Source organism: Nannobrachium achirus (genome assembly GCF_963921795.1).
Source record: "Nannobrachium achirus genome assembly, chromosome: 7".
Classification (NCBI taxonomy): Eukaryota; Metazoa; Chordata; class Actinopteri; order Myctophiformes; family Myctophidae; genus Nannobrachium; species Nannobrachium achirus.
This window is the reverse complement of record NC_137816.1, coordinates 19,238,813-19,264,867: the sequence shown is the minus strand read 5'-3', so window position 1 is coordinate 19,264,867 and position 26,055 is coordinate 19,238,813. Positions and strand designations below refer to the sequence as shown.

The 26,055-nt window shown below is 42.1% G+C and overlaps 1 protein-coding gene across 1 annotated transcript; it reads left to right on the top strand.

Moving 5' to 3' along the window:
• Window positions 1-21,856: 21,856 nt before the first annotated feature.
• On the top strand, window positions 21,857-23,227 carry LOC308289163 (26S proteasome non-ATPase regulatory subunit 12-like; the record flags this gene model as incomplete). The annotated part of the gene is made up of 1 exon (XM_080730767.1): window positions 21,857-23,227. One exon carries the CDS (start codon window positions 21,857-21,859, stop codon window positions 23,225-23,227), a length of 1,371 nt encoding a protein of 456 aa, XP_080586893.1.
• Between the last annotated feature and the right edge of the window lie 2,828 nt (window positions 23,228-26,055).

Here is a 26,055-nt window from a genome sequence, read left to right as displayed (position 1 = left end):
CTCCGACCTGTCGGAGCAACTGGGGCTCAGCGACGAGGTGCTGGAGCAGTGGAGGAGCAGGAGGGAGGAGGAGAAAGGAGACGACTGCTGCTCCTCCAGCGAGATTTCCTCGCCAGACATTCTCAACAGCAGCGGAGGGTCCTTTTTTCAGTGTGGCTCCGCTGCAGTAGGATGTGCGTGGACCCAGAGCCAGAGTTTTGGCCCGGGTTTGAATACCAGCCAGTACCACCACCATCAGCAGAGCCAGCCTGTCTCCTCTGGGAGCTGTGGATTGGGAGCAGGATTGTGTAGTACAGTACAGTACAGTGGACAGTACAGCCAGGAGACTCAGGGGGATGTTTATGTCTCTAACATGGAGAACGGTGACCTGCTGTTGCCCCCGGCGACACAGCCCATGTCATGTCAGGTATGTCAAGGATTTGACTTTACTAATGTCAATCTTTTCTCACTTACAATACATATTCTGTGTATATACAGTATATAATACATATATACAGTTTTTTACTTTTTTTAAATGGACTTTAAATCAATCTTATAAATTGTGTTGGTGATATCATTTGCTCATCTAACATACTTCTGTGTGGAGTACTTTTTTAATATATATTAGTTATTTACAGTAGATACTATATTTATAGTTACGTATATGTACTGTATACTGGTTGGTAAGGATTCTAGAAATGAACATTTATCATTATCTTTTTTAAGTAAACTTTGCATTCATACTTCCGATTGTGCTGTGTAGAAATAGAAAAATACTTGATAGCCAATCGTTTAAGACGGCCAGACCCTTTGCCAGACCCTTTGCCGCATGTTGTTTAACGATGAAAATATCACTAAAATATCCTAATGATTGTTCTTCCTATTTTTTTATGATTCATTACAGATGTACGGCAAAGACTTCTGCAGTCCACTGGCACCGCGGGAATACTGGGGTTGAACTGAAAGCCGCAATACAACCATCACCCCATCATTATCAGCCATAAGGGCAGCAGAACAGGAGGCAGAGCGGCCATCTGGGAATCACGTTGGATCCTGGGCTCCTCCAGGCTTTATGTCGCCTGGTTTAAGTGCCCCTGATGCTGATCAAGACACTTCAACTTCCAACTGCTCCCCTGGTGCGTTCACTCTGAGCAAGCCAGCAGTGGATCAATGCAAGGGGGTCATTTCCCCTTGAAGGATCACTGCAAACTCTCATCATATCATCAGCCCCAAAGATATTCTGTACTAGCCTTCAAAGGCCAACAGCAAGAACTGTGTTTTACCTGTTTTGAAAAAGGACTAAAGGTCTTGCCTCTGACTTTTGATCTCACATGCAACTATACCAAGAAATGTTGTATTATCATTTTTGGTGTGTTGTTTTCTCAGTGTCAGCACTCAGGCAGTTATGAAGGTCAGAGTGTACATACTGTCTCAATGTGAAACAGTTAATTTATTTGAAACATATATCCTATTTTACCTATTTATTTTGTAATATGAAATGTCCCTTGTAAATATTGTAGTAATTGTATTAACTATTTTTTATAATTCTTTTTATAATCATTCATGCCACTATTTATAATAAAGTAGTAAAATATATTCAAAGAACGGATTGAGCTTTTTGGTGGTTTATTCATAATCAGTCTCTCATTGTTGCGACCGTCAGGTCGCAGTTACTATCAAAACCTCCACCGGCTGTCAGTCAGTCAGTCAGTCAGTCAGTCAGTCAGTCAGTCAGTCAGTCAGTCAGTCTGTCGGTCTGTCACGTCACACTTTTGCCCTACTCATATCTCCGGCACCGTGGCCCCGATCCATGCCAAACTTTACACACACACTCCAAACCACAACCCTCAGATTTTGGCCTGACGGTCACTTATCTCCTGATAGGGGAGTCTTACTGGTAATATTTCAAGATCACAAATATCTTTGTCATAAAATAATTGCCCAAGACAAGACAACAATCTGACAACCAAACAATACACAGCCATAGACAAAAGCAAAATACACTCAAACAAATCACAGAAATGTATTTACATAGCCGTGTACCAAAACATAACATATTCAGCACCATCACGTCACACAAAATAACATAACTTTTATGTTCCTCAACCTGTGAGTCGGGACCCCCAGGATCTCAGGGGGTCCCCAGATCACATGACAGTGAAGTGACAATTTTAAGATTTTAGAAGGATCCCTGGCTAATACGACAAATATGCCTTAACACATTATAATTGTCCTCTATAACTACAATGTAAAATTAAAAACACCTTAAATATTGTATTTCTTCTAGAAATAGCTAATCTTTCACTCTATGGGGAAAGGCCTGTCGCAAGTTGATGATGTCATAAATGTCATGTGTGATCTATCCCTATGGAATTTATGGCATGCATGTGCAAATTAAAAAACACAGAAACACATTTGAAATATTGATTTGATGCTCATATTAACCATAGGAGTTTGTTTTTATTTGCGCATGCCATAAATTCCATAGGGATAGATCACACATGACATTTATGACATCATCAACTTGCGACGGGCATTTCCCCTGTTGAGTGAAAGATTCGCTGGATTTTTCTAGAAGAAATAAAATAATTGAGGTGTTTTTAATTTTACATTGTAGTTATAGAGGACAATTATAATGTATTAAGGCATATTTGTCGTATTAGCCAGGGATCCCTTTAAGACCTGTTTAATAGCTACCTCAAAAAGAAAGAAAATAAAAAAGTAATCAACAAACTAGAAAGATGCAGTGATTTCAACTGAAGCATGACCAATCGTGTCTGATGGAACATTATATAGTCCAAGATATCCGGCCTTAAAACCCAGAGATCACTCACAAAGTTTACAAAAACGTTTACAAAACACTTTTCCAGCCAAGTGAACCTGTGTCTCAAACCAATGGACGTGATCTGAGACACCTCCTCAGCACTCCAGTCACATCAATAATGGCATCCGGGTCCCTGTTCTCTAGGTCAGGGGTTTTCAAAGTGGGTGACGGTGACAGGGCAACCTGGGGCGCCGCGACGGCAGTCCAGGGGTGCTGCGAGATAATTTGATAATATTTGGAATTTATTTGGACACTTGAAGAAATATTTAGTATCATTTTAAACTTGAAGTACAAAGTTATTTTCAGTCAGTTCTAACCAGAATGGCTATTATCTCAACGTTTTCCTCGCAACATAATCACTAAAATATCGTCACTGTCGGGCAGAAACCTCTGTCGCACAAAACTAGTGAAAACAGCCGATCTACAAGCACACAACGCCTGTGCTTGTAGATCTGCTGTTTTCACTAGTTTAGTACATTTTATAGATGATAAATACAAAACGAACGGTTTTGGACATACAAGGTTTCCACCCGACAACGACGATATGCTATGAATATAAGGTGCTGGGAGTGAAAATTATAATGTATGGGTGCCTCTGATTAAAACAAATATTTATGGGGTGCCCTGAGACAAAACATTTTGGGAACCCCTGCTCTAGGTCGATGACATGTTGTCCAGTTGGTCCATTTAAGTCTTCCTGGAAAAGTGCTATAGCTTTCCTCGATTCTTCAGAGAGATTCTTTCCTGATGCAAACATGTACTGTAGGTGCCTCGAGATACGTACAGAATACAGATACAGCTTAACTTTTCTGTTGTGCAAAGGTTAACAAAAAGCATATTCACTTTGCTGGCAAAAGATTCTCGGACTGAGAATAATATTGTGTTGCCTATGGCAACCACACTAACTATAGTCTACTATTAAACATTGGTCAAACATTGTCCAAATTGTCAAATAATATAAGAGGCAAAAAATAATAATAGCTGATCTACAAGATCACAACGCCTCAATTTGCGAGGCATTGTGCGCTTGTAGATCTGCTATTTTAACAATATTTATCGGGAACTGAATATTTACTCCTTTCAAGTGCTTATCAGGGTGGGGGGTCCCCAGTTCCAATATGATTATTTTAGTGAGTCACGGCTTGAAAAGGCTGAGAAGCACTGATCGAGAGCTCTGCAGTATTGCTACCTCTAGTGTGTCCAGTTATTTGGTCCCATTTGGTGGGTTACAAGTGTAGTGTTTTGATTAGATTTTATTTTATTTCATTAAGGATCTCCATTAGCTGTTGCCTATAGCAACCAGCTAGTCTTCCTGGGGTCCACTCCACATACAGCAGATTACAATGCATTTATAGTACAATATATCACCTTATAAGTCATCATGACATACTTTATTATGACTCTTTTAAGTTTGTAAATACATCAAAGATGCAATTATAATCCATTTCTAATGGATAAAGCCTTGAACTGGAAGAGAGGTCATCAGGTGGTCCCCAACCAACCACAACACTCTCCAGCTGGCTGGGTCAGCAGTGATTGGCCAAATCACTGCCCCTCTCCTCAAGGCTTCTATTGTCCAATCCCCTATGCCAGAACCAACAGGACGCTCTCTCTGCCTTGTGTGTTCTTGGGGGATTGCAGGTACTGAGAGGTCTCTAGACTATGGTTTTCTTCCTGCCTGGGGTTGTCTGGGGGTGTGCATGCATCCGTTCTTGTCCACACTTAGCCTTACTTGTTTGTTTGCTCCGTTTTTGAACAAAATGCCTCAAATCATCAATGCAGCTTGCGATTACCGTGACATTTGCCACACATATTCCCACTAGGTCAAGGAACAAATGCTACCTTTTTCACATTGGCCTGTTATAGCGCCACCAGCAGGTAGACTTTAGCAAAACACATTGTTGGAACACAATGCTTCAAATCATGCATGCAGCGTCCGATTGCCATGAAAGATCTATGGTGAAGAACATATGCCACCCTTTTTACATTGGCCTATTATACAGTAGCACCACCAGGACGCACAGCCTGGTGGAGACCTGTGATCGGAAGAGCACTGCTTCTAGTTTATTAACTTTATTTATAAAGTTTATTAACTTTGCTGTGGACCGCCTGGAGCCCCCTCCCAAGGACCCCTGGGGGTTGCTAGGGGTCCTTTCCATGCTCCGTTTTCCTGAATCCTGACCCCACCTAAACCTCAGCTCATCTGAAGAGACCAGTGGGACATTACTGCATCACACCATGGTTTTCTGAGGAGTTTTAGTTTAAGTGGGCTCACTAAATGCATATGGTGGACAATGGCAACCACACAAGTGGGTACCTCAATGTTAAATTGGCTATTATTCCCAAAATGTAAAAATAGTATAATGGACTGAATACATGATTTGAACATTTGACATTTAAGGCCTAATACTAAAGAGGTGGTGCCATAGTTTTGCACCTTTTCTGTTTTGTATGTGTCTATGGAGTTAACATTAGTAGGCCTATAATAGACCCCATGGTGTGGTTGTAATTTGCAAAAATATCTTCCCCGTGTATTTTTGATTTCTTCCTGAAAGCTGAAAGCCAAAGTCAATTCACTTTATTTCTGCCATTGCCTTTTACCGAGGGTGCTAGAGAGTTTTTCTCTAGGTGCTGCTTCAAAAACATATTTTCACTTCCTCTCAAGTAAGGAAGTGACAGGGAATTGTCTGTTGCCAGATTTTGCCAAAGAAATAAGCCCAACAGAAGCAACTAAGCTCAGTTTTACTACTTTACATTTACCGGTACATTTGAAAACAGCAGATCAGCAAGCTCACAATGTGTCACATTGCGACACATTGTGAGCTTGTATATTTGCTCTTTAAAAATATTGAGGAAAAAAAACTAAACCAGGTATACTGAACATGAACAGGTGGTTGTGGCCACATAAAATCATAATTTTAAAAATTTCTGTACACTTTTTTAAAGAAAATATTTCAACAATTGGTTGTACACATTGTTACAAAACCTGTGCATAGCCAGAGAGAGAGGAGGGCAATTTAACATTGAGGATCCCAGAATTCTCAGGTGGCCACTCTCTTCCTGTAGTACTTGAGTATCAATACTTTTATATTCCTGGTCAAATAATACTCAACTACATGTGAAAGTTGCTCTGTCAAATTATTTAGTTACATTACTGGAGTAGAGTAAATGCTTTTGAAGATACTTCAAAAGTAGGCCTACATCATGCTTTAAATATACGTATATATTAAGTATTCACAATTACAAATTACAATGTATTGAAATCTGGACATGTTTGCCAAAAAATGCCAACAATTTCCAAGAAGTTTATAAATACAAATATTACGAATACATGGTCTGCTTTTAGTCCCTATGTTTCAGTATAATCTTGTTACTTTGACAGGTACCGGTATAAACAAGGTATAAACAATTATTTCCATATTAATCATTTCAATTTCAAGTTGGTACATTGATTTATATATTGATTAATTTTTCATTCCTTTTCTCTTTAATTGTCTGCAAAACTTCCTCTTATTTTCCAAAGAATACTTTAAACATGCAGGAAGTAAATGAGACCTTTGCAAAGTGTCCCAGTATAACAGAATCTATTAGATCCAACGTGAGAAAAAGAACTCTGTGAAGTTGTCCTGAAATCAGGAGAGCGTCAATGTCACTTAAGGCTCTTGTCATGTTCTGTCTAATTTGAAGGGAATTGACACTTGGTGGTCATTACTGGTGTATGACTATGAATGGATCTGGGAATGTATTGACAGATCACATGACATGGGTGACATTGACACCTCATTTATATCATTTGTCGGGTGTAAACCTCATATGTCCAAACTGTTACTTTTCAGGATTCAAATTCAAAAATAGCTAACGTAGCAGATCTACAAGCTCGAAACGTGTCACTTTGCGGTACGCTTTGAGCTTGTGTGATTCTATAGTATGATGATGTTGGGGGCGTTCATTTACGAAACAAGTTAGAATGTGGAGATAAGAGATTTCTGCCCGACAGCAACCATATGTAGTCGCATGCCGGTGTCGCACAGAAACAGAATTAGCAGATCTACAAGCTCACAAAGATTGCCTATTTTTGGTGTGCGACACCGACTCGCAACTAAGTATAAATTGAGTGACCTGATGACAGTAAGGGGCTTTGGTACAATGGCATAAATCGTGGTCGGGTTACGGGGTAATTGGGGTTTACTGGATCATCTCAGGTTCATCCCCAGCCTGAGTTTATCTAATTCTAGAGCGTGTTTGTTAAATGGAGCTGAGCAAACACAGCCCAGGCCTCGGCACCACTGAGTCTAGACCAAAAATAAAGTCTCCACGCTAATGCCTCATCTTCTCACCTCCTCTCCATAATGAGCTGCTCAGAGGACTTTAATATTCATGTGTATCTGCTTGCTTATCAGCCAGGCAGAATTAGAGCTGGATGTTTGTTTTGTCACATAGACTCAGGTCATTTGATGTGCTAATAGGGAGCTCAGCACACCTACACCAGGACTAATGTATAGTCACTTATTTCAATGCCCCTGCAGGTATGAGAAAGGTTTCTCAACCAGGCAGGTCGAGGACCAAACATTGATTGGGTCTTGGAAGATGTTCCAACAGGGTTCAATATAATTAATAAGACATTAAGTCAATGCACACCATGTAAACCACCGGATGGTGCAAGAGCAGAGGGCCAAGCAAGTCTAAATCATGTTTAGTTTGAGCGTCCAAACGGCTTCACAGATAATACAATCAAATATCACAGCCATGTTTTTTTACAACAAAAATAAACATTTCACCTGGAAAAGCAAGTTTTCAATCAGAGGTGATTTAGAACAGAGCCAGAACCCAATAATCTATATCAATTAACTATCTTAAATCTTAAACAAAACACTATTCCACTGTGGAATACAGTAATATGTTTCATCCATGCACTTTCACTTATGTGAAGTGAATAATACTTAATCGAATGTAGGTACAATATGTGCTTTATATACTGTAAGTTTTATCAATTGATTGATCGATTGACTAATATTATCCATGATCCATCTTGTGACCCAATTTTGAGTATAAACCCACTGGTTGATACAGATTTAAAAGACTGTTGTGATTTGACTTCAGCCTGAATGGTTTAGGAGGCCTGTCTGTTTGCTTTGCCACATAGATGATGCAGTTCATTTGATGTGCTAATAGAGAGCTTAGCATGCCAACAGATAGACTAATAACCTTCCATGGTGCTAGCTAGAACTAATACGCTCTCTGAGCTGAGGGTGATCAAACAGAGATAGGCTATTAACCTTTTTCCTGGTGCTATAGCTAATACGCTCTCTGAGGTGAAGGTGATCAAACAGATAGATGGCCTATTAAGCTTTCATGGTGGTATAGCTAATACGCTTTCAGAGCTGAGGGGGATCAAAAGAGGTTAGCACCGACATGCTGATTTACTCCATGCTTGTCAGTAAACAGAGGGACCGCTAATGTGGAACTAAATGCTGATGATCACAGGATTGTTGTACAACAGTAAAACAGACACATGTTGAAAGGGCTCTATCTGAATAGAGCAGGCTCAGGGGACAAAGTTACAATTAGTCGCTCAGATCGTTTAGGGTAGTTAAAAAAAAAAATCTACAACGATTTAAGAATGAGTCGTAACTGGTGGAGGATCAGGATCTTTGCTCAAGGACAAATAAGTTGCAGTATAGGGATTAAAACTGGGAATTCGGTCCAGGAAAGACAGATAACACTACACCTTTACACCTTTCATGGTGCTTTGACACGCCATGTCGACATCAGAAGTCATCCTGGAGCATCTGTAACCTACAAATGCACATAATTTTTGCTGTATGTCCCGCACCATGGGCAGCAGACCTAGCTCCTGGCCATTAGCAGTGTTGAATGTGAATCGGCAGCTTGGTGTGTCAGGGCCTAATACACTCCCTGAGCTGAAGGTGCCTGTGATGAAAGGAATTAGTACTGCCATGTTGATTATTCACTCGATGTGTGTACACTACAGGGAAAGGGCTGATGTGTATTAAGAATAAATAGTTACCACTACTCTTCTTCCTTTTCCTGTATATTTTTCCTCTGGCTGTAACATATACATTATGCATACGTTATATGCCCTTTCTGCCTGTATCAATATGTTTTTGTTTTGAACATAAATGAGGCTTTTTCTTTTTAACTTTTTGTTTCTACACTTGCACACTGTGCACTGTGTGCACCCTTCACACACCTGATGTCAAACTAATGACCTGATGAAGAATGAAAGAATCTGTGAATAGACTATGTATTGTCATTGTATTAACGCAGTGGTTCACAAACGTTTTAGCTCCAGCCAAAGCCAAAAAGAGAAATTTGTAATGAAACTAGTGAAGATGGGTGATCAACAACAAGATAAGATATTTCCAATAGGCCTACTTCTTACATTAAAAAATTAAATGTCTTTTTTTTAATTTCCAATTTTTTATATTTAAAGGAGGGATTTATTGGACTCACAACCCACAAGAATTGGTCTGACCCAAAAATGGGTCCCGACACATTGTGTGGCAAACACTGAATTAACGTATTGATGTATTGGCAGAATATGGTCCTGATCAATTATTATTAACTAGCCCTTACCCGTTCAAAGATATGAGCTCCAAAATGATGTGCAGTGTGTGGGTTATGGGATGTGCACTGTGCACACAGTATATGGATGGAAAGTAACTTTAACTGGTGCTTGCATGATGTAGGAGCATCAATGTAAGAAACCCGTTTCGTTTAATGGCTACAGACCTGCCTGCACACCCCCCCCCCGTGTGTGTGTGTGTGTGTGTGTGTGTGTGTGGGTTTGTGTGTGATTGCGCATGGCCTGAACAACAGCGCCCCTCCCTTAACATGTGTGGTCACAAAAGGTACTGTAGGCTAAATAGATATAGATACACCATAAAAATGCTATTATACAGCATACGATTTGTGAAAGTGACAAACGGGCTTCACAGTTATGTCAGGTGTGTTCATATGCTGATGGTGATGCGATTTCAGGTCAATTGCTCCAGCCACCGAGGAGAAACGCTGTTTCATACAGACATACAGACACTCACTCACTCACTCACTCAGACAGACATTCGCAAAATTATAGTATAGATGTTGAGGATTTGTGATGAACACGTTTACGGGCGCGTGGTGTACGTTTACGGCTTTTTTTTTCTTCTTTTCCTTCATTTGTATGCTATTGAAATTGTATTGAGAAAACAGAAATGCTGATATTTGTTCCAAAAAGCTTCTTACCCATAACGACAAAATGTGACATAGCTCTACTTACACAATGCTGTACCCCCTCCAACTGTATATATTATGTTCCCCATTTTCAACTGTTTTGAAACTTGCTTTGGCAATGTAAACTTATGTTTTCTCATACCAATAAAGCTCCTTTGAATTGAATTGAATTGAATTGATTTGTCTCGACCACTTAAACCCCAGCGTCCGTATTGCGGGGAAAGCTTTTGCAGAAAATAGCACATCGACGGAAAGCGTTCCCCACAATAACAGAAAACAGAAAAGACACTAGTATAGAGGCCTGAGGGACTCTGGTCAACCATATAGGGTTTAAGTGGTTAATTGCAAAGTCCTTGTGCAGTTGAGGGGGTCAAAGCCATGTGAGGCAGGCTTCAGAGGTTGCACTGTTGGGTGTTGCACCTCTGATGGAGACCAGGAGCTAAATGTGACACGCTGGTCTGTGGGAACAGGGGTCTGGGACCTGATACACACACTGCGGGCCCCTACACCTACAGCCTTATCACAGAGGCCACGGGGAGGTGAGGAAGAGAGGGGTCAAGTTAAACTTCTCTAAGCTTCCATCTAAACAGGTGTAGACTCAACATGAAGAAGACCTTGCCAGGTCGAAACTTTGAATGTTTCAATAACACAATAAGTTGACCTATTAATACCGACAAACCGCAAAGGGTTTAATAGCAATTCCATTTACTTATTGTTTTTCATTCTTATTGTTCTCATTGGTTTATTAATAATTTTTTGTCACACTGTCAAGCTACACTTAAAAATGGTGCTGCTATAATTTAATGTATATGTATTCTTGTGCTCAATTTGATTTTAATTGTGACTGCATTTATTGCATGTCTAACTTGGCACCATGCGAATGCATCAATAGGTAATTTATTAAAGTGTATGGATTCATCTAATGTGTAATTAATACCTTATCAATATCAATATCAATAATGACAATATGCTGGTAAATAGACTGCAAGTGGGCCCCCAAATAAGTTAAGTGGTCAGATGGGTGGGCTGGGAACACTTTAGAGATATTCAAGGGGGCCCTGATGCAGAAATGCGGTGCACTAGCTAATACAGTGGTTCTTGAAACTTTCAGGGCGAGATCCAAAAGAGAGATTAGATGTTTGCCCGGGACCCAAACTAGAGAAAACAGCAGATCTACAAGCACACAATGCACCACATCACGCTGCGTTCACTACTTATATATTTTATTCATGGAATTCCTTAGATTTGTTTTTTTCTTCTTTAGAATGTATAACGTTTTTCAAATTATATACATAAAATAAACTTTGACTTAAATATATATTTTTAATGTAGGAAAAGGAAATGGGATTTTTACTCGAGTTGTGACCTATAGAAATTGGTCTGTGATCCACAAATTGTTATGTTTTGGAACCAGTGAACTATAGACATGGTTGCAGCCTACAGCCATGGAGCGGTTGCTTGATTTGTTACAATTAATGAGGCAGCAGATGGGATGTAATGCACGATCTACCACAAACAGCCTACAACATCCAAGAACGGTACATTATTTCCCCTGTCCTTGCAATATCCCCGCGGCCCAACAGTAGGCCCGGTGCCACAGGTTGGGAATCACTGAGCTCCAAGTGTATTAGCCGGTCCTTTTAGCACTACACACCGTGGTGGTGGAGCTTTGAGGTTCCCAGGGCAAGTGTGACCTGTGGGGCTCCTGTCTAAACAAAGAGAGGTGCTAACTACTGACACCTTACAGCTGGCTGCCTGGCACACTTCTCTGTTGAGGAAGACTGACCAGGAAATCACAACATGCAGGGAAGTGTATTTCTGGGAAGGAAGAGAAAAAGTGTAATGATGAATGGTTCATTCAATGACATCATCTAATTCTTATGGCATTTCATTTCGGTACTTCCTCTTTGTTGATGTGTCTCAAAAACATCACCATTTAAATTAATTTGCAACGTTTCTTTTTTCTTTTTTTTTTTGATAGTTCAATGTCGATTTTGTGAAAATGACAATTCCTTAGCAAAAGGTTAATAATTTCCCAGCGGTGGGTTGTTTTAGGTTGGGATTTTTTCCTGCTTTATTTTGGATAATACTTATAACTTTCCTCTGTCAACGCCCCATGACCCCTATAATGAGGCTGTAGGTGTAGGGTCCGCAGTGGCAGTGTGTATCAGGTCCCAGACCCCTGTTCCCACAGGCCAGCGTGTCACATTTAACCCCTGGTCTTCATCAGAGGTGACACCCAGCAAACAGGTGAAACACTCATTACTGTTAATATTTTGTATGTCAAGGGTTCAAGTGAGCTGATAACTTATAACAATACTGAACTTGTATAACAGTTAACCATCCTATAATGGCAATTATACTGTATAATTGCCATTATAGGATGGTTAACGGTTATACAAGTGTACTGTATAATTTATACAGTACACGGATACACTGTGAAATGGTCCAGTTCGGGACAGGTAGCGTGTTCTTTTACTCCAGCCCATAATAAACATTTTCCTCATTATGTTTATAGAAGATCTGTCCTGGTCTCTCATCATACTCGTTCCATCCCTGGGTTGAGGAAGAGAGTGTGAACCAAGTCCAGTTTATGGTCTGTGCAGCTCACATTATTTTGTGTCCAGAGCTGCTGTCTTTCCCATGGACCCCCTGGGGTTCAGCCTGCTTGTTCCCCTTGGCTACTCCACTATGTGCAGTGATGCTGTTGTCCAGATTAAATGAAATGCAGTGTACGCAAGAGGTAGAGAAGACATTCAGTATTTCTTAAGAACACTGTGGCAGGAACAGGGCCAATGTGTGATCTAACCTGTATCTCAATTATATATACTATAATTAGGCACTAATTCATAAAACTCCCCTGTTCATAATAAGGTAATTTCTCATCATGCAAGAGCAATGTAGAGTGAATATATTTGGCATGGAATATACAGTATATGTATGGCATTCACTACCATGCAGTACAACATGAACTGCTTACAAGCAGTGTACAGAGTGTGACTGTGAATACAATAAAGTACCCTGTTTAGATGCTCTATTACATCTGTCCATGATAGAAATGCACTTAATTTTGCTTCCTGTCCCCCCCTCCCCTGACATTTTAACAACAATTAGACGACACCACAGCTTGTGACCCATGTTCATAGACTGACTGATGCCAGCCTTGAACTCTCTGTTCTCAATAAGATCGCATACCCTGGGTGGAAGAATTAAAAGTGTGAATAAGGTCCAGTTTATAGGACCACGGCACACTTTAGCTGCCAACTCACACCTTGTCCTGGAGCTGCTGCCTTTCCCATGGACCCCCTGCCACACAGCTTCTCTGGACTGGAGGTGACTGCTGCCGGAGGTGCCACCTCCTCACACCTCCCAGCATATATATATGGAGCAGCCTCCCCTCTCCAACTCACACACTGTCCTTCTGCCTTATAGCACACACACTCACTGACAACCGACTACAAGAAGGAACACTGAACTATCTCTGAGTCTGTTGCTACTACTACTGCTGCTACTTCTACCAGCACACGGAAGCAGAAGAAAAGGACATTATTATCCCCACGTTTACAGGAACCAGCTTTTACGGCTACGACTACTACAGCTACTGCAGCTCCTTTTAGAAGCAGCTACAGTATGGATGTGTCCTACTGCGCTCCTCTCCAGCTGCAGGAGAACCTCCTCAGCCCCTCTCTGTTTGATGAGCTGCTCCTGGACGAGACCAGCTTCTGTGACTCTAGCCTTCAAGCCTTAGACCCTGCCTCAGACTGTGGCTATTTCAGCGCCTGCAGCAGCCTGTCTCCCACTTCCTCCATCGACTCCTGCAGTTTCTCACCCCCAACCACCACCACCGCCGCCGCCACCACAGCCACCTTCTCCTTCCAGGCTGGAGGGAGTGACCTTGGAGAGGTCTTGGACCAGTTTGTCTTCCACGGAACGCCAGCTCCGCTTAAACAGGAGATGCAGGATGTCCCGATTTTTCAGAGAGCTGCCCCAAGCCACATTTCAGCAGACACTTCCGCAGCAGCGTACAACAAGATCAGCACCCCTACCACCACGAAGAAGTCTAGGTCCAAATACCCGGGCAAGAAGCGTGAGAGTGCCAGTGAGAGGGAGAAGTTGAGGATGAGAGACCTGACCAAAGCCCTCAACCATCTCAGGACCTACCTGCCTCCATCCGTGGCCCCGGTGGGACAGACCCTCACCAAGATCGACACTCTCCGCCTGGCCATGAACTACATCCAAGACCTGTCAGACCAGCTGGGGCTCAGCGACGAGGTGCTGGCTGAGAGGAAGAAGAGAAAGAGAAGTTCCTCTTCTGCTGAGGAGCAGCAGGAGCAGTCCTCGAGCCTTCAGGATTTCAGCGAGATTCTCCAGGGTCATTCTCTGGGATCCAGCTACAGCCCACAGGCAGCGTGTTACGATGTCATGGGCACCGTGGAAGAAGCCTGCAGTTATCAGTACAGCCAGATCGCCCCTCTACAGCCCTCTTATCCGGTACGTCCACAATATTCTCCTCCGATCTGCAATGTGGCAAGTTATACTGGACCAGTTAACCACCAGCAGTACTGGCTACCACAACTCAACCAGCAACACCTGCAGTAGACTCTACACCAGTGTTTTCTGAACAGCGCTACTTGACATTGCCAGTCTCAGGAGGACTGGCTCCTTGTCAACATTCATTGCAACAATGAACTCTCATGAAAGACATTAGGACAAGAACACAACTTGCTGTGTGCTCACTTACACACTAGTTGTCCTCAATTTATATTTATTTATTCCGCCACTTTTTTGGCATCCTACCACTTCCACATTCTTTGAGCTACAAATGTTGTTCAGCGTTATGCAGTTATTACTGCTTGTACTTTCCTCTTTACAAATGTTTATACTTTTTGAGATTTTTGAAAAAACAGCTTCCCTGTGGATTCCTCTGGGAAATGAATTCTGTTTTACCATTTATATTACTGCTTGGGCTGAGCTGAATGGAAAGTCTGTTAGAGGAGGGATGTGTACATTTTCTACTGTACATAATATACTTTGTGAGTGTTTTCAGCGAGCCCACGCAGTTTCTGCAGGAACTGCTTTTCTAGTTAAACTTGTTCTTGTTAACTTATGTAAATTATTTCATGTATTTAAAAAAATGTACAGTATATATTTATATTTTTAGTATTTTTCTTACTGCAATGTATATTTATTACTTTTTCCACAATGTGAACAGAAAATAAAATGAAATTATCATACTAATTAGTCAAGATGTTTTTAATTCATCAATATAGGTTCCTAATTCTGATTTCAGAGCCCAATGCTTCTACCTGACAAAAGCCGCCAGTTCATTTGTGAAATGCATAAACAAAGTGAGGGATTCTTTAGAACAGTGGTTCTCAACCTGTGGGCTGGGATCCCTGTGGGCCATGAGGATATGGAGGAGGGGCTATTGCAAGTGGGACCCCAAATAATAATTGGCAAAACACTAAGCCTTTCAAACAATGTTGAGAACCACTACTTTAGAAGAAATATATCTATTATTTAAGTAATTCATTATCTGTATCAACTTGTCAAAAATATCCAATAGTGGATGTAGGGTTACAATTTCAGAGCTGATGCAAAAATGTATACCCAAAAATGCTAATTTATTCTAGGCCTATACTGGATTTCTGTATGGACAATATTTTGAGACAGAAAAAAATTAAATGAAAATAACAGCACTAAAAGCATTCTTATTTTCTCAGCTTAACAATTCCTGCAGTGCACACAATTATATCATTTTGGCTTAGTAGGACAAGTGACCTTTTTAATAAAGAAAGAAAGAATTCACCTATCAAAAGGTTGTGTTTTAATGTGTTATATTTGACTTGTACGTAAACAAAACTACTAAGAGGGAGCGCTGATTAAACAAGTCATCTGAGTGACCACTCACCATAACAACAAGGTGTCAAGCAGAATGAAGTGAACACTTCCATTCTAAATAGTTTGAGGAAGGAACCCTGCTGTTCAGGCTGCCAGTTGTTCTTCCAGTCAGGTCACTAAACACCTGGGGGGGGGGGGCAGGCCTTTAACTTACAGACCATTGTGCAGAAATTACCAAGGAATATGAACTAGATCTAGATGTCATATTCAATTTATTAAATAATAATTCTAGACAATTTCACCAATTTCATCCAATTAAGAGAGAAATTCCATTTATAGGCTTAGTGTTTCCAGTCCTTAATTTCAGACCCAGGGAGATCCATATCACAGTTATACAACACAAATAAAAAATAAAATGTACATAGCCTACATTGTTCAGTTTCTGATATACAGAAATGTGCGCCAATGGTTCCAGTCTCCAGGGAGAGAGAGAGAGAGAGAGAGAGAGAGAGAGAGAGAGAGAGAGAGAGAGAGGAGTGGACCCTATAGCCTAGTTCACATTTTGACAAACAATAAGATCGAAAATGAACAGTTAGGGTAGGCTATAGGCCCATTCCCACTGGGCCAGATAACAGATAAAAAAAATCTCTTTCTCCAGATATTTTTCCATTCAAAGTGGATGGTAGATACAGATAAAAAAAGAATATCTGCCACAGATATTTCTTTTATCTGTGGCAGATATTTTTTTTATCTGTATCTACCATCCACTTTGAATGGAAAAATATCTGGAGAAAGAGATTTTTGTATCTGTTATCTGGCCCAGTGGGAATGGGTCTAAAAACCTATACATTATAGGTTATAGTATTAGGCTACTAATACTATAACCTATAATGTCCACACATACCTATTTGAAGCTATTTGTCTCACGTCATTCGAGAAGGACCTTGTCTCATGCCAGCGATTCTGTGCAATTAGACTCGTTGAGTGGACATGTGCATGCACGGTTGTAGACCTACTGGCTTTGGTTGGGATTTTGAGCATAGGCTACTGCGTTGCGCAAAAAATAGCCAATCTACAAGTTTGCGCTCACTTAATAATCTAGCTTTGAACTATAGATTTTTGGAATACTGTAATAGGGTAGGCTACCACGTCCACGGCATGATAGGAGGGTGACCATGCACGACCTGAGAAGAATGTGTCATATCAGGGCGATGAACACCAGCATTGATTGTGTGACAGATATTGAGAAATAGGCTGGGCGAGGGCGATTGAGTTGCCTATTATAGTCTAAATAGACAGATAACGTGTAACCGTCTAACCCTAACCCTAACCCTAAGAGGGAAGGGTCATGGTACCATAGTGTGCAATCTGCAACTGCTTGTACGCTATCGCTATCAGCAATAAACCTATGTAAACTGAAGGTATTCTTCGACTTATTCCTGTCGGGTGCTGTTATGGTTGCCGGCGCCGCTCTGAGAAATAGGTCTATTGACCTCTGCAACTGGAATCAAAATATTTTAAGAGATGGTGAGACAGGGACACCTTTTGAAGAAATAGCCTACTATGGGAATCTAGAGCTAGTCTATTTAAACCGAAATAAATATTCCACACGTGTCCGTTTCAATTAAGGTTAGGGTATGGGCTAATGTTAAATTTTAGAGGTTAGAGATTAGATTCAGGTTTGACATTTAGTAGGGTTGCAGCTGTCCATCCTGCTCTGATGATGTAGTCCCTACTTGTCCCTCTAGATGGAGCCAAACTCTAACACACATCCTTATCGAATCCACATACTGTCACTACTGCTCACTACTGTTAACCATATGGAAATCTGCAAGTATAGAATTGATATCCACAAATTCCTTTTGGATTTACAAATAAAAACGTAATTATTAAATGCCAGTTCAAGGTTTTAAATGTTTTAAAAAGTCAGTTATTAAAAAAAAGATTGTCGTTCTATTCACACACAAACACAAATACTTCTGAGACATGTGCCTTTGCCTCCATGTTAATTTGGATTATTTGGTGGATATTATAATAACCACTTATGCTCTATATAAAACAGAGCACACAAGCAGGAAAATAACTGTGTTCGTGGCCCTGTTCCCTTTGAGGAAATGTTTAGACGATTTCAAATCAGCATCACTGACATACAAACACAGGGATCCAAAAGACGTGACCGAAGGCAGAATAAGGAAACAAAATCGTTAAAAGCTGAATGATCTCACAAGCTCTTGTGCTTCACAATCATACTTCTCTTGTACAAAGCCTTATCAAATAACTCTCTGAAACTCTCCCTCCCTCTTTGCTGCTCTCAGTTTGGGTGGGGTCGTTGCCAGCTGGACTGTTCCGTCATAGGTTAGAAAAGTGGGGATGGTCACCACTAAGTGTTCATCATTAGACCCTTCCTCCTCAGTGTAATTTGGTTTTCTACTTGAGCTGATGCTGCTTGGTTCATGGCTGTCACTGTTAGGGCTGGGGTCACTGTGAGGGCTGGGGTCACTGTGAAGGTGGGGTCATTGGGCTGTGAAGGCCGCTTTCATCTAAGCGTGGCTGCTTGGTAGATAGATACCTTTATTTATTTATTTGGTGAGACTCCCGTCTTGAGCGACGACTCTGAACATCTTTTTCCAGCACTTCCTTGCAGTTATCCTCTCTCTTTTAAAGACCATCATACAGGAATTAGAGAGACAAGTTGGTACTCAGTTCTGTTCCAAGAAGAACAACATTTTACTTTTGCTTTGTTCATTGCACCCATAATGGTCATTTGGTTTGTGATACTGGTGAATATCCCCTACTGCTTAATCGTTCTACTCCTATATGGTGTGAGCATTCTCTGCCCACAGAGATACATTGATTTGAAGACGATCAACAAATTCAACGCAACAAGCAATTTGGTAGCTTGCTTCAGTAGCATGGTTTTCAGCAGGGGGAAAGGTTTTGAGAGTGGTGGATTGCTTTGCATATCATTCTGGACATGGCACGATGACTGCCTTATCTTTGAATGTTTTCTCATGTACCTTATTGACTCACTGGATGTTCAACAAACAACAATACATGCCTAATGGATAACTTGCTGACCCCTGCGTTAACACTGCTAGTCTCAGCTGCAGTTTTGTATTGAAAGGACTGAAACTGAGAAATAAAACAAAAACTAAGAGTGCGTTTGTTACCCCTTCAGGAAAGTGTGTTAACTTATCTGGAACAGGTTGTGTGTACCCATCTCCTATGTACTGTTTGTTATTGTGACCGTCAGGTCGCAAGTTACTATGAAAAGCTCCACCGGCTGTCCGTCCGTCCGTCTATCTGTCCGTCACATCACGTCACGCTTTTGGCCCTACTCTTATCTCCGCCACCGTTGGCCCTATCCATGCCAAACTTTGCACATACACTCCTTGGCTGGCAAACCACAACCACTGCCCCGGATTTCTCACACGCCCCTCTTCTAGCGCCACCATGAGGTTGCTTTTTGCAGACTCTTATCTCCGGCACCGTCACCTCTATCCATGCCAAACTTTGCACAGACCCTCCTTGGCTGGCAAACCACAACCTACGCCCTTGATTTCTCACATGCCCCTCTTCCAGCGTCACCATGAGATTTCTTTTTGCAGACTCTTATCTCCGGCACTATTGCCCCTATCCATGCCAAACTTTGCACACACAATCCTTGGATGGCAACTCACAACCTCCAGCCCTGATTTCTCACATGGCCCTCTTCTAGCGCCACCATTAGTACGATTTTTGCAAAACACATTTTTGGACACTGCTCCACAGATTTTGCCCTAAAATCATGCAAAGCGGCACAGTATGTCTAAAGTCATGTGATTAACATGGATCTGTCCCATTTCCCATATTCCCTCCTGATTGGCTACGATTGCCTTACATGTCAAGGAAGTAGGATCTGATGAACAAATCGAAGCCCAATTTAACACCATGTCACTCACACAAAAAGAAAAGCTCTTTGTTGACAGGCTGATAAAAACCCAAAACATTCCACACACTCACTGGCAAAACACAGGCAGAGAAACTGGCCCAACAAATTGTTACCACTATTTGGCTGAGGTTGTCCCAGCATTCTAATATAATGCTGGGAAAAACAGTGTTCACCATGTCGTTTGTTTTTGAGGAGACTTTCTTTCTTGGCTGTTTGGTACAACTTTTGGCACTCAGAACACAGGTCCAGCAGGGGTCCCTGCATCATATGTGTGGAGGAAGTGTTAGACACTGCTGTTAAATGAATGTTCAGAGAGACACTGCAGGTCTGATGGCTCAGTCGATTCTTGGTCGGTTCCACTTGTTGTAGCAGCTGTTCTTCAGCGTTGCTTCCTCAAAAGCTCAAACAAGCAGGGGCGTTTTCAAGAATTAGATTCAGGGTAGGCGAAATGCCAGCCCCCCGAAATGCCAGGGCTAAGCATTTCTGCATGGTCCCCATCAAGACAATATCAAAATCCCTGGACAAATACATATTTATTTGGGGTCCTGACCTGACTCCTTGACATGGAAATGTTTGAGGACCACTCAAATAGCACATTCCAGAGGAAGGTTTGTCAAACTCTTTGGTAGGTATGGTGATTGACATGGTGATTGCCCTACAGGCTATGCAGTGCAACTTACTGAGTGGTTGTTAAAATCATAGATAGGCTATGGTTAAAATAATGTTCAGTTCCTGACTAAAAAGTTAGAAAATTATCTAACTTTATAAATAAAATCAACTTAGGTCAAACAGTTCAACATAACTTCTTCCCCGGTTGGGGGCTGCCGTGTTTCTTCTTTCCCTTAGGCCAGGTTCGAGGTAAGTATGGATTTAGATAGGGTTTTTCTCCACAGGTAATAGGTAAGTTCAAGGTAAGGTATTCTTTCCCCACACAGGTTTTAGGTGAGTATAAAGCAGGTAAGGTGAGATCTTTCTACAGGGATCCAGTGAGGTGCCGCCACGTCGCAAGAAATCCAACAGATTCACTATCTTCTAAAAAAAAATAAAGAGTGGGGAATGAGGGGCCCAAGGCCAGTGAATTGTTGGATGTTCGGTAGGTTTTAAGAGGGGAGGTGAGTACGATACTCAACTAAATAGGTTCCTTTTACAGGTTGGCTTCCTGGTTACAGGTTGGTAAGGCTGCCCACTCCTTTTCCAAGTCCTTTCTCCACAGGTCGCCAGTGAGTACTCTCTCTCCAGAGTTTAGGTACCCGCTCCTCATCGTTTCTCAGCTCCCCATGCAAGCCTAAAAGTGGTGCAAGGTGGTGCATTATAGTAAATATCTATAATGCACTTTCACAGAAAGATGCGGTTGAGGGATAAATGTGGTGGTTCTTACCGCCTGATTGCCCATATGTTCGCCGGTCGTAGTCCCAGCACAGACTGAGGGGAAGAGCGAGGCTTCTATTTGTGCACACTGTGTTTGGTGAGTAGCACAGGTGTGAACACTTCTGACTGATAAAGCAGGTAACGCCCTTCAATGACTTGGCCCATACTGTGAGCTGCTCTGCTGGGCCTCGCTCTCCCGTGCACTTCTCCGACGTGCAGGGCCTACTTGGCGGGCGGTGTCCAAACAAACCACCACAATACAAAGAGAGGATCCACTTTTGGATGTGATTGTTATAATTATTTATTTATTCCGCCACTTTTTTCGGCATCCTACTACTTCCACATTCTTTGTGTGACACATACAACAAACTATACCAGAAATCTCTGGTCAGTGACTTTCCTGGAAAAACACATGTTCCCTCAGCATGTCTTGGGCAGCACTTAAATAACAATTGCCCTTGGAGCAAGTGGAAACCAATAAAACTCTGTTACACGTGGCAACGGTTTGTGCGGTGTGTGGCATCAGACCAGAGTTTTGGTCAGTCCATATAAGGTGTTGTAGGCCTTTAAGATGTCAATTTCATCAGAGGACCACCTAAAGAGAGAGGCAGAGACAAGAGGCTCAGTGAGAGGGCTAGAGAGTTGACTTGATTCATTGACTATTGACTAATTTCAAAATGACTGAGGAGAGATCAGAGCGGTCTGATGGGACCGTAGTGAAGATGGAGGTGGACTACAGTTTAACTGTAGACCAGAGGCTCCCTGAATGCCAGACAATGGCTAAAGAGGGACATCTGCAGGAGGCTGTTGAAAGCTTGCTGTCACTGGAGAAACAAACCAGGACAGCATCAGACTTGGCATCCACCACCAGAATTCTGGTAGCAGTAGTCCAGATGTGCTATGAGGTTAAAGACTGGGATGGTCTCAATGAAAACATCATGCTTCTCTCCAAACGAAGGAGCCAACTCAAACAGGCTGTTGCTAAAATGGTGCAAGAATGTTGCAAGTATGTGGATGCAGTGACTGACATCACCAACAAGCTCAGACTCATTGATACTCTACGTACAGTGACTGATGGCAAGATCTATGTAGAGATTGAAAGGGCCAGGCTGACAAAGGCCCTAGCTACTATCAAGGAGCAGAATGGAGATGTCAAAGAAGCAGCTGCCATCCTCCAAGAGCTGCAGGTGGAGACATATGGCTCCATGGAAAAGAAAGAAAAGGTTGGGTTTATTTTGGAACAGATGCGGCTGTGCATCGCTGTGAAGGACTATATCCGTACCCAAATCATCAGCAAGAAGATCAACACCAAGTTCTTCCAGGAAGAAGGCAGTGAAGAGATGAAGATGAAGTACTACAACCTGATGATTCATGTGGACCAACACGAGGGATCATATCTGTCCATCTGCAAACATTACCTGGCCATCTATAACACTCCTTGCATCTTAGAGGATAACGCCAAGTGGCAACATGCCCTGAAGAGTGTCGTGCTGTACGTGATCCTTGCTCCTTATGACAATGAGCAGTCAGACCTCGTGCACAGAATCAACAGAGACAAGAGATTGGAAGAGATCCCTAAATACAAGGACCTCCTGAAGCGGTTCACCACTATGGAGTTGATGCACTGGATGTCGCTAGTGGAGAACTATGGCAAGGAGCTGAGGGAAGGCTCTCCCGACAGCCATGCCACAGACGTCTTCTCCCACTCCGAGGAGGGTGAGAAAAGGTGGAAGGACCTGAAAAACAGAGTGGTGCAACACAACATCAGAATAATGGCCAAATATTACATTAGGATCACAATGAAGAGAATGGCTGGACTCCTAGACCTCTCTGTTGATGAACTGGAGGAGTTCCTCTCCAACCTGGTCGTAAACAAGACCGTTTATGCCAAGGTGGACCGGCTGGCTGGCATCATCAACTTCCAGAGGCCTAAAGACCCCAACAACCTGCTTAATGATTGGTCCCACAATCTCAACTGCCTCATGTCCCTGGTCAACAAGACCACACATCTCATTGCCAAAGAGGAGATGATCCATAACCTGCAGTAAAAAAAAAATGAGAAAAAAAGAAAAGGATGGTATTTTAATGGCATGGCTTTCCTGTGGATTTCTGATAAATATGGAGGTACAGCAGGACGTTGGATCTGAGATTATGAATAGACCTATGAAAACATGGAAAAATATTCTAAAAGAAAAAAAAGAAACACCGAAGCAAGCAGTAGCATGCAATTGACAAGACAAACTTTTTTTTTAATACAATGGCTCTTCGGAGGGTGAGTCATCTAGAATTCGGACCTTTGCAATCTTGCGATTAGCGTCATATTTCCTCATTTTCCTGTGTACGTAGCCAGTAGGTTAAGGAATTATCTCCCCAAATGTCTGCTCTCTGAAACACTCGCAGAAGGAATCAACAAAAAATACATCCCTCCAATAAAAAAAACAATGGTAAGGAAATTTCAAAAAGGTTTTGTGACCTCTTCGTCTTCTCTCCTAAACGTGAGAGTGCAGAGGGCAGGCAGTCTATGGCTCAGGGTGTTGGCTTCTCGCTGGATTTTGTGATTAAATGGTACCTCTCCTGCTTCCACTGGTTTGGCATATTCCAGAATGACCATCAGCTGCTGTGAAGCTGTCTTGATCGGAATATGTCGTGTTTTTCCGTGTGACAGGGCGTCATGCGAGTTGTGTGGTCGATGCAGATTCTCTCAGACTCCTCTGTGGTGTGTGCATTAGGTGAGCTCAGCAAACAATATGACCTCACCTTTTATTATGTTGATTACACACTAACAGGAAGATCAGTGTTCAGCCTGAGAAAGAGAGGGCTCTCAGTGATCTCACGCATGTGAATGTGAATGTCTGAATGGTCAGTGGGACCCCAGTTGAATATCATCTCAATGTTTCTACACCACCCTCCTGTCTGCTTCCCAATAAGGGCTCCAATCTGCATTGGCCACCCCTCTTGAGAGAACAGATGTGGTGTGATATGTTGAAGATAATGTGAGGGTACAAGGCCACAGATATGACCCATGACGTCATAACAGGGGAGCAGACTGCCTCGTCCACCTCAATCCTTTCGCCATTGCTTGTCATTATCTACACTGCATTACCAGTCAATCAATTTGAGTAACATCATTGTGTATTTTCTATGTAATAGTGAAAGTACCCGTAGCCAGAGCAGTCAGTACCCATTATTCAGAGCACCTGGAGGCAGTCTATGACATCAGTCATCTATGACGCACAACCTGGGAGAGATTTGGGATCTCCATGTATGGGCAAATGCTTCAACCAATCTGAGACACTGATTGAAAGACACACAGTCGACAGACAGATAGCTGCATTCATAGATATATAGATATATAAAAGGTGCATATAAGAAGATAGGAGATATTAAGATGATGCCGTTTCAACCATTTGACACATTTTACTACATCGATTTCTGATTTATGTCTCCAATGCTGGTGTAGACGGCTTTCTGTTGGTCTGCCGCAAGAGCGTGGATGTACAATGCTATAGTTACAAAAAAGGGTGAAGTCAGACATTTGGGTGGTGGGGTGGATGAAGCTTGCGAAGTGGAGGTAAGACAATATACCATAATAGAATCTCTTTCCAGTTCCTTTTACCCTGAAACCCCACCCCCTCCCAAACACATCCACTCATTGGAGGTATTTCACATCCCTGGTCTGGTTCTTAAAGTACCTCACAGCTCTTTTGGATTTCTTAAAGCCTAGTTCGGACCAAAGATTTGCCACAAGCTGAGTTGAAACTTGCAACCCACAGAATTCTCCAAACTGGTTCCCAACACTATACAATTGGATTGTCCACATTCGGGATCCTTTCATCCTTTCACTATTGCTTGTCGTCATCTTTACAGAATTAGTCAGTCAATTTGGAAGTAATGTCTTTGTGTATTCTATGCAACTAGTGAAAGTACCCATTGTCAGAGTACCTGAAGGCCAGTCTATGATGTCAGTCGTCTACCCACCAAGCAAGTCATGATGCACCAACATGGGAGAGTTTGACCATATATGGGCATGTTTCAACCAATCCGTGAAGCTGACTGAGAAACACAGACGACACACAGAAGATTCCTGCATTTATAGATGAATATATAGGTACCGGTATATAAGAAGCAAGCGGATATAAGACGGATGGCACAGTTTCACACGACTAGCAACTTTTAAGGAATCAATGTCTCACACAGAGAAACCCACAGGGAAGATCAAGTCAGGTCACTCTGGTCTACTACAAGAGCATACGGTGAAGTGAGACATTGGGGTGGCAGGGTGTATGAGGAAGCCTGCAGAGGAAAGGAGCAAAAACAACAGAATATCTTCCCCGGAATTTATTTTATATCCTATAAGCCCACACCCACCCTTTAGAGATAGATACCTTTATTATCCCAAGGGGGGAAATCAGAAGAGGCCGTCCTTCACATCCCACAAGGCCTAGTTTGGAGGTTCGTACAGTACCCCAGTTTAGTTAGAGTCACACAAAAGATTCTCCTGCAACAGAAGTTCCCAAACTGTGGTTCTCACACTATAAAACTGGATAGTTGCATCAACCTTCTTCCTTGATCTAAACCTCCAGGCCAGCAGAACGGCTAAGTCTATCCAGGCTATGGGATATACTGTAACAGCCGTAGTCTTTTCCTAAAGAATACATGGATTAACTAGACTACACTCTGTCGAGGTGACAACTTGCGCCATGTGCACTCGTAAGTACTGCGATCGGTGCTGTTCAGTGCTGTCAGACAGATACCGCCGGAAACATACACCACCGAACGCAGTACTTGCACTCTGCTGGCGCAAGTAATGATGCAATTTGGGACTTCAGTGCTCTGATAGGCAATATTTAAACATCCTGGCCACACTACACAAGCT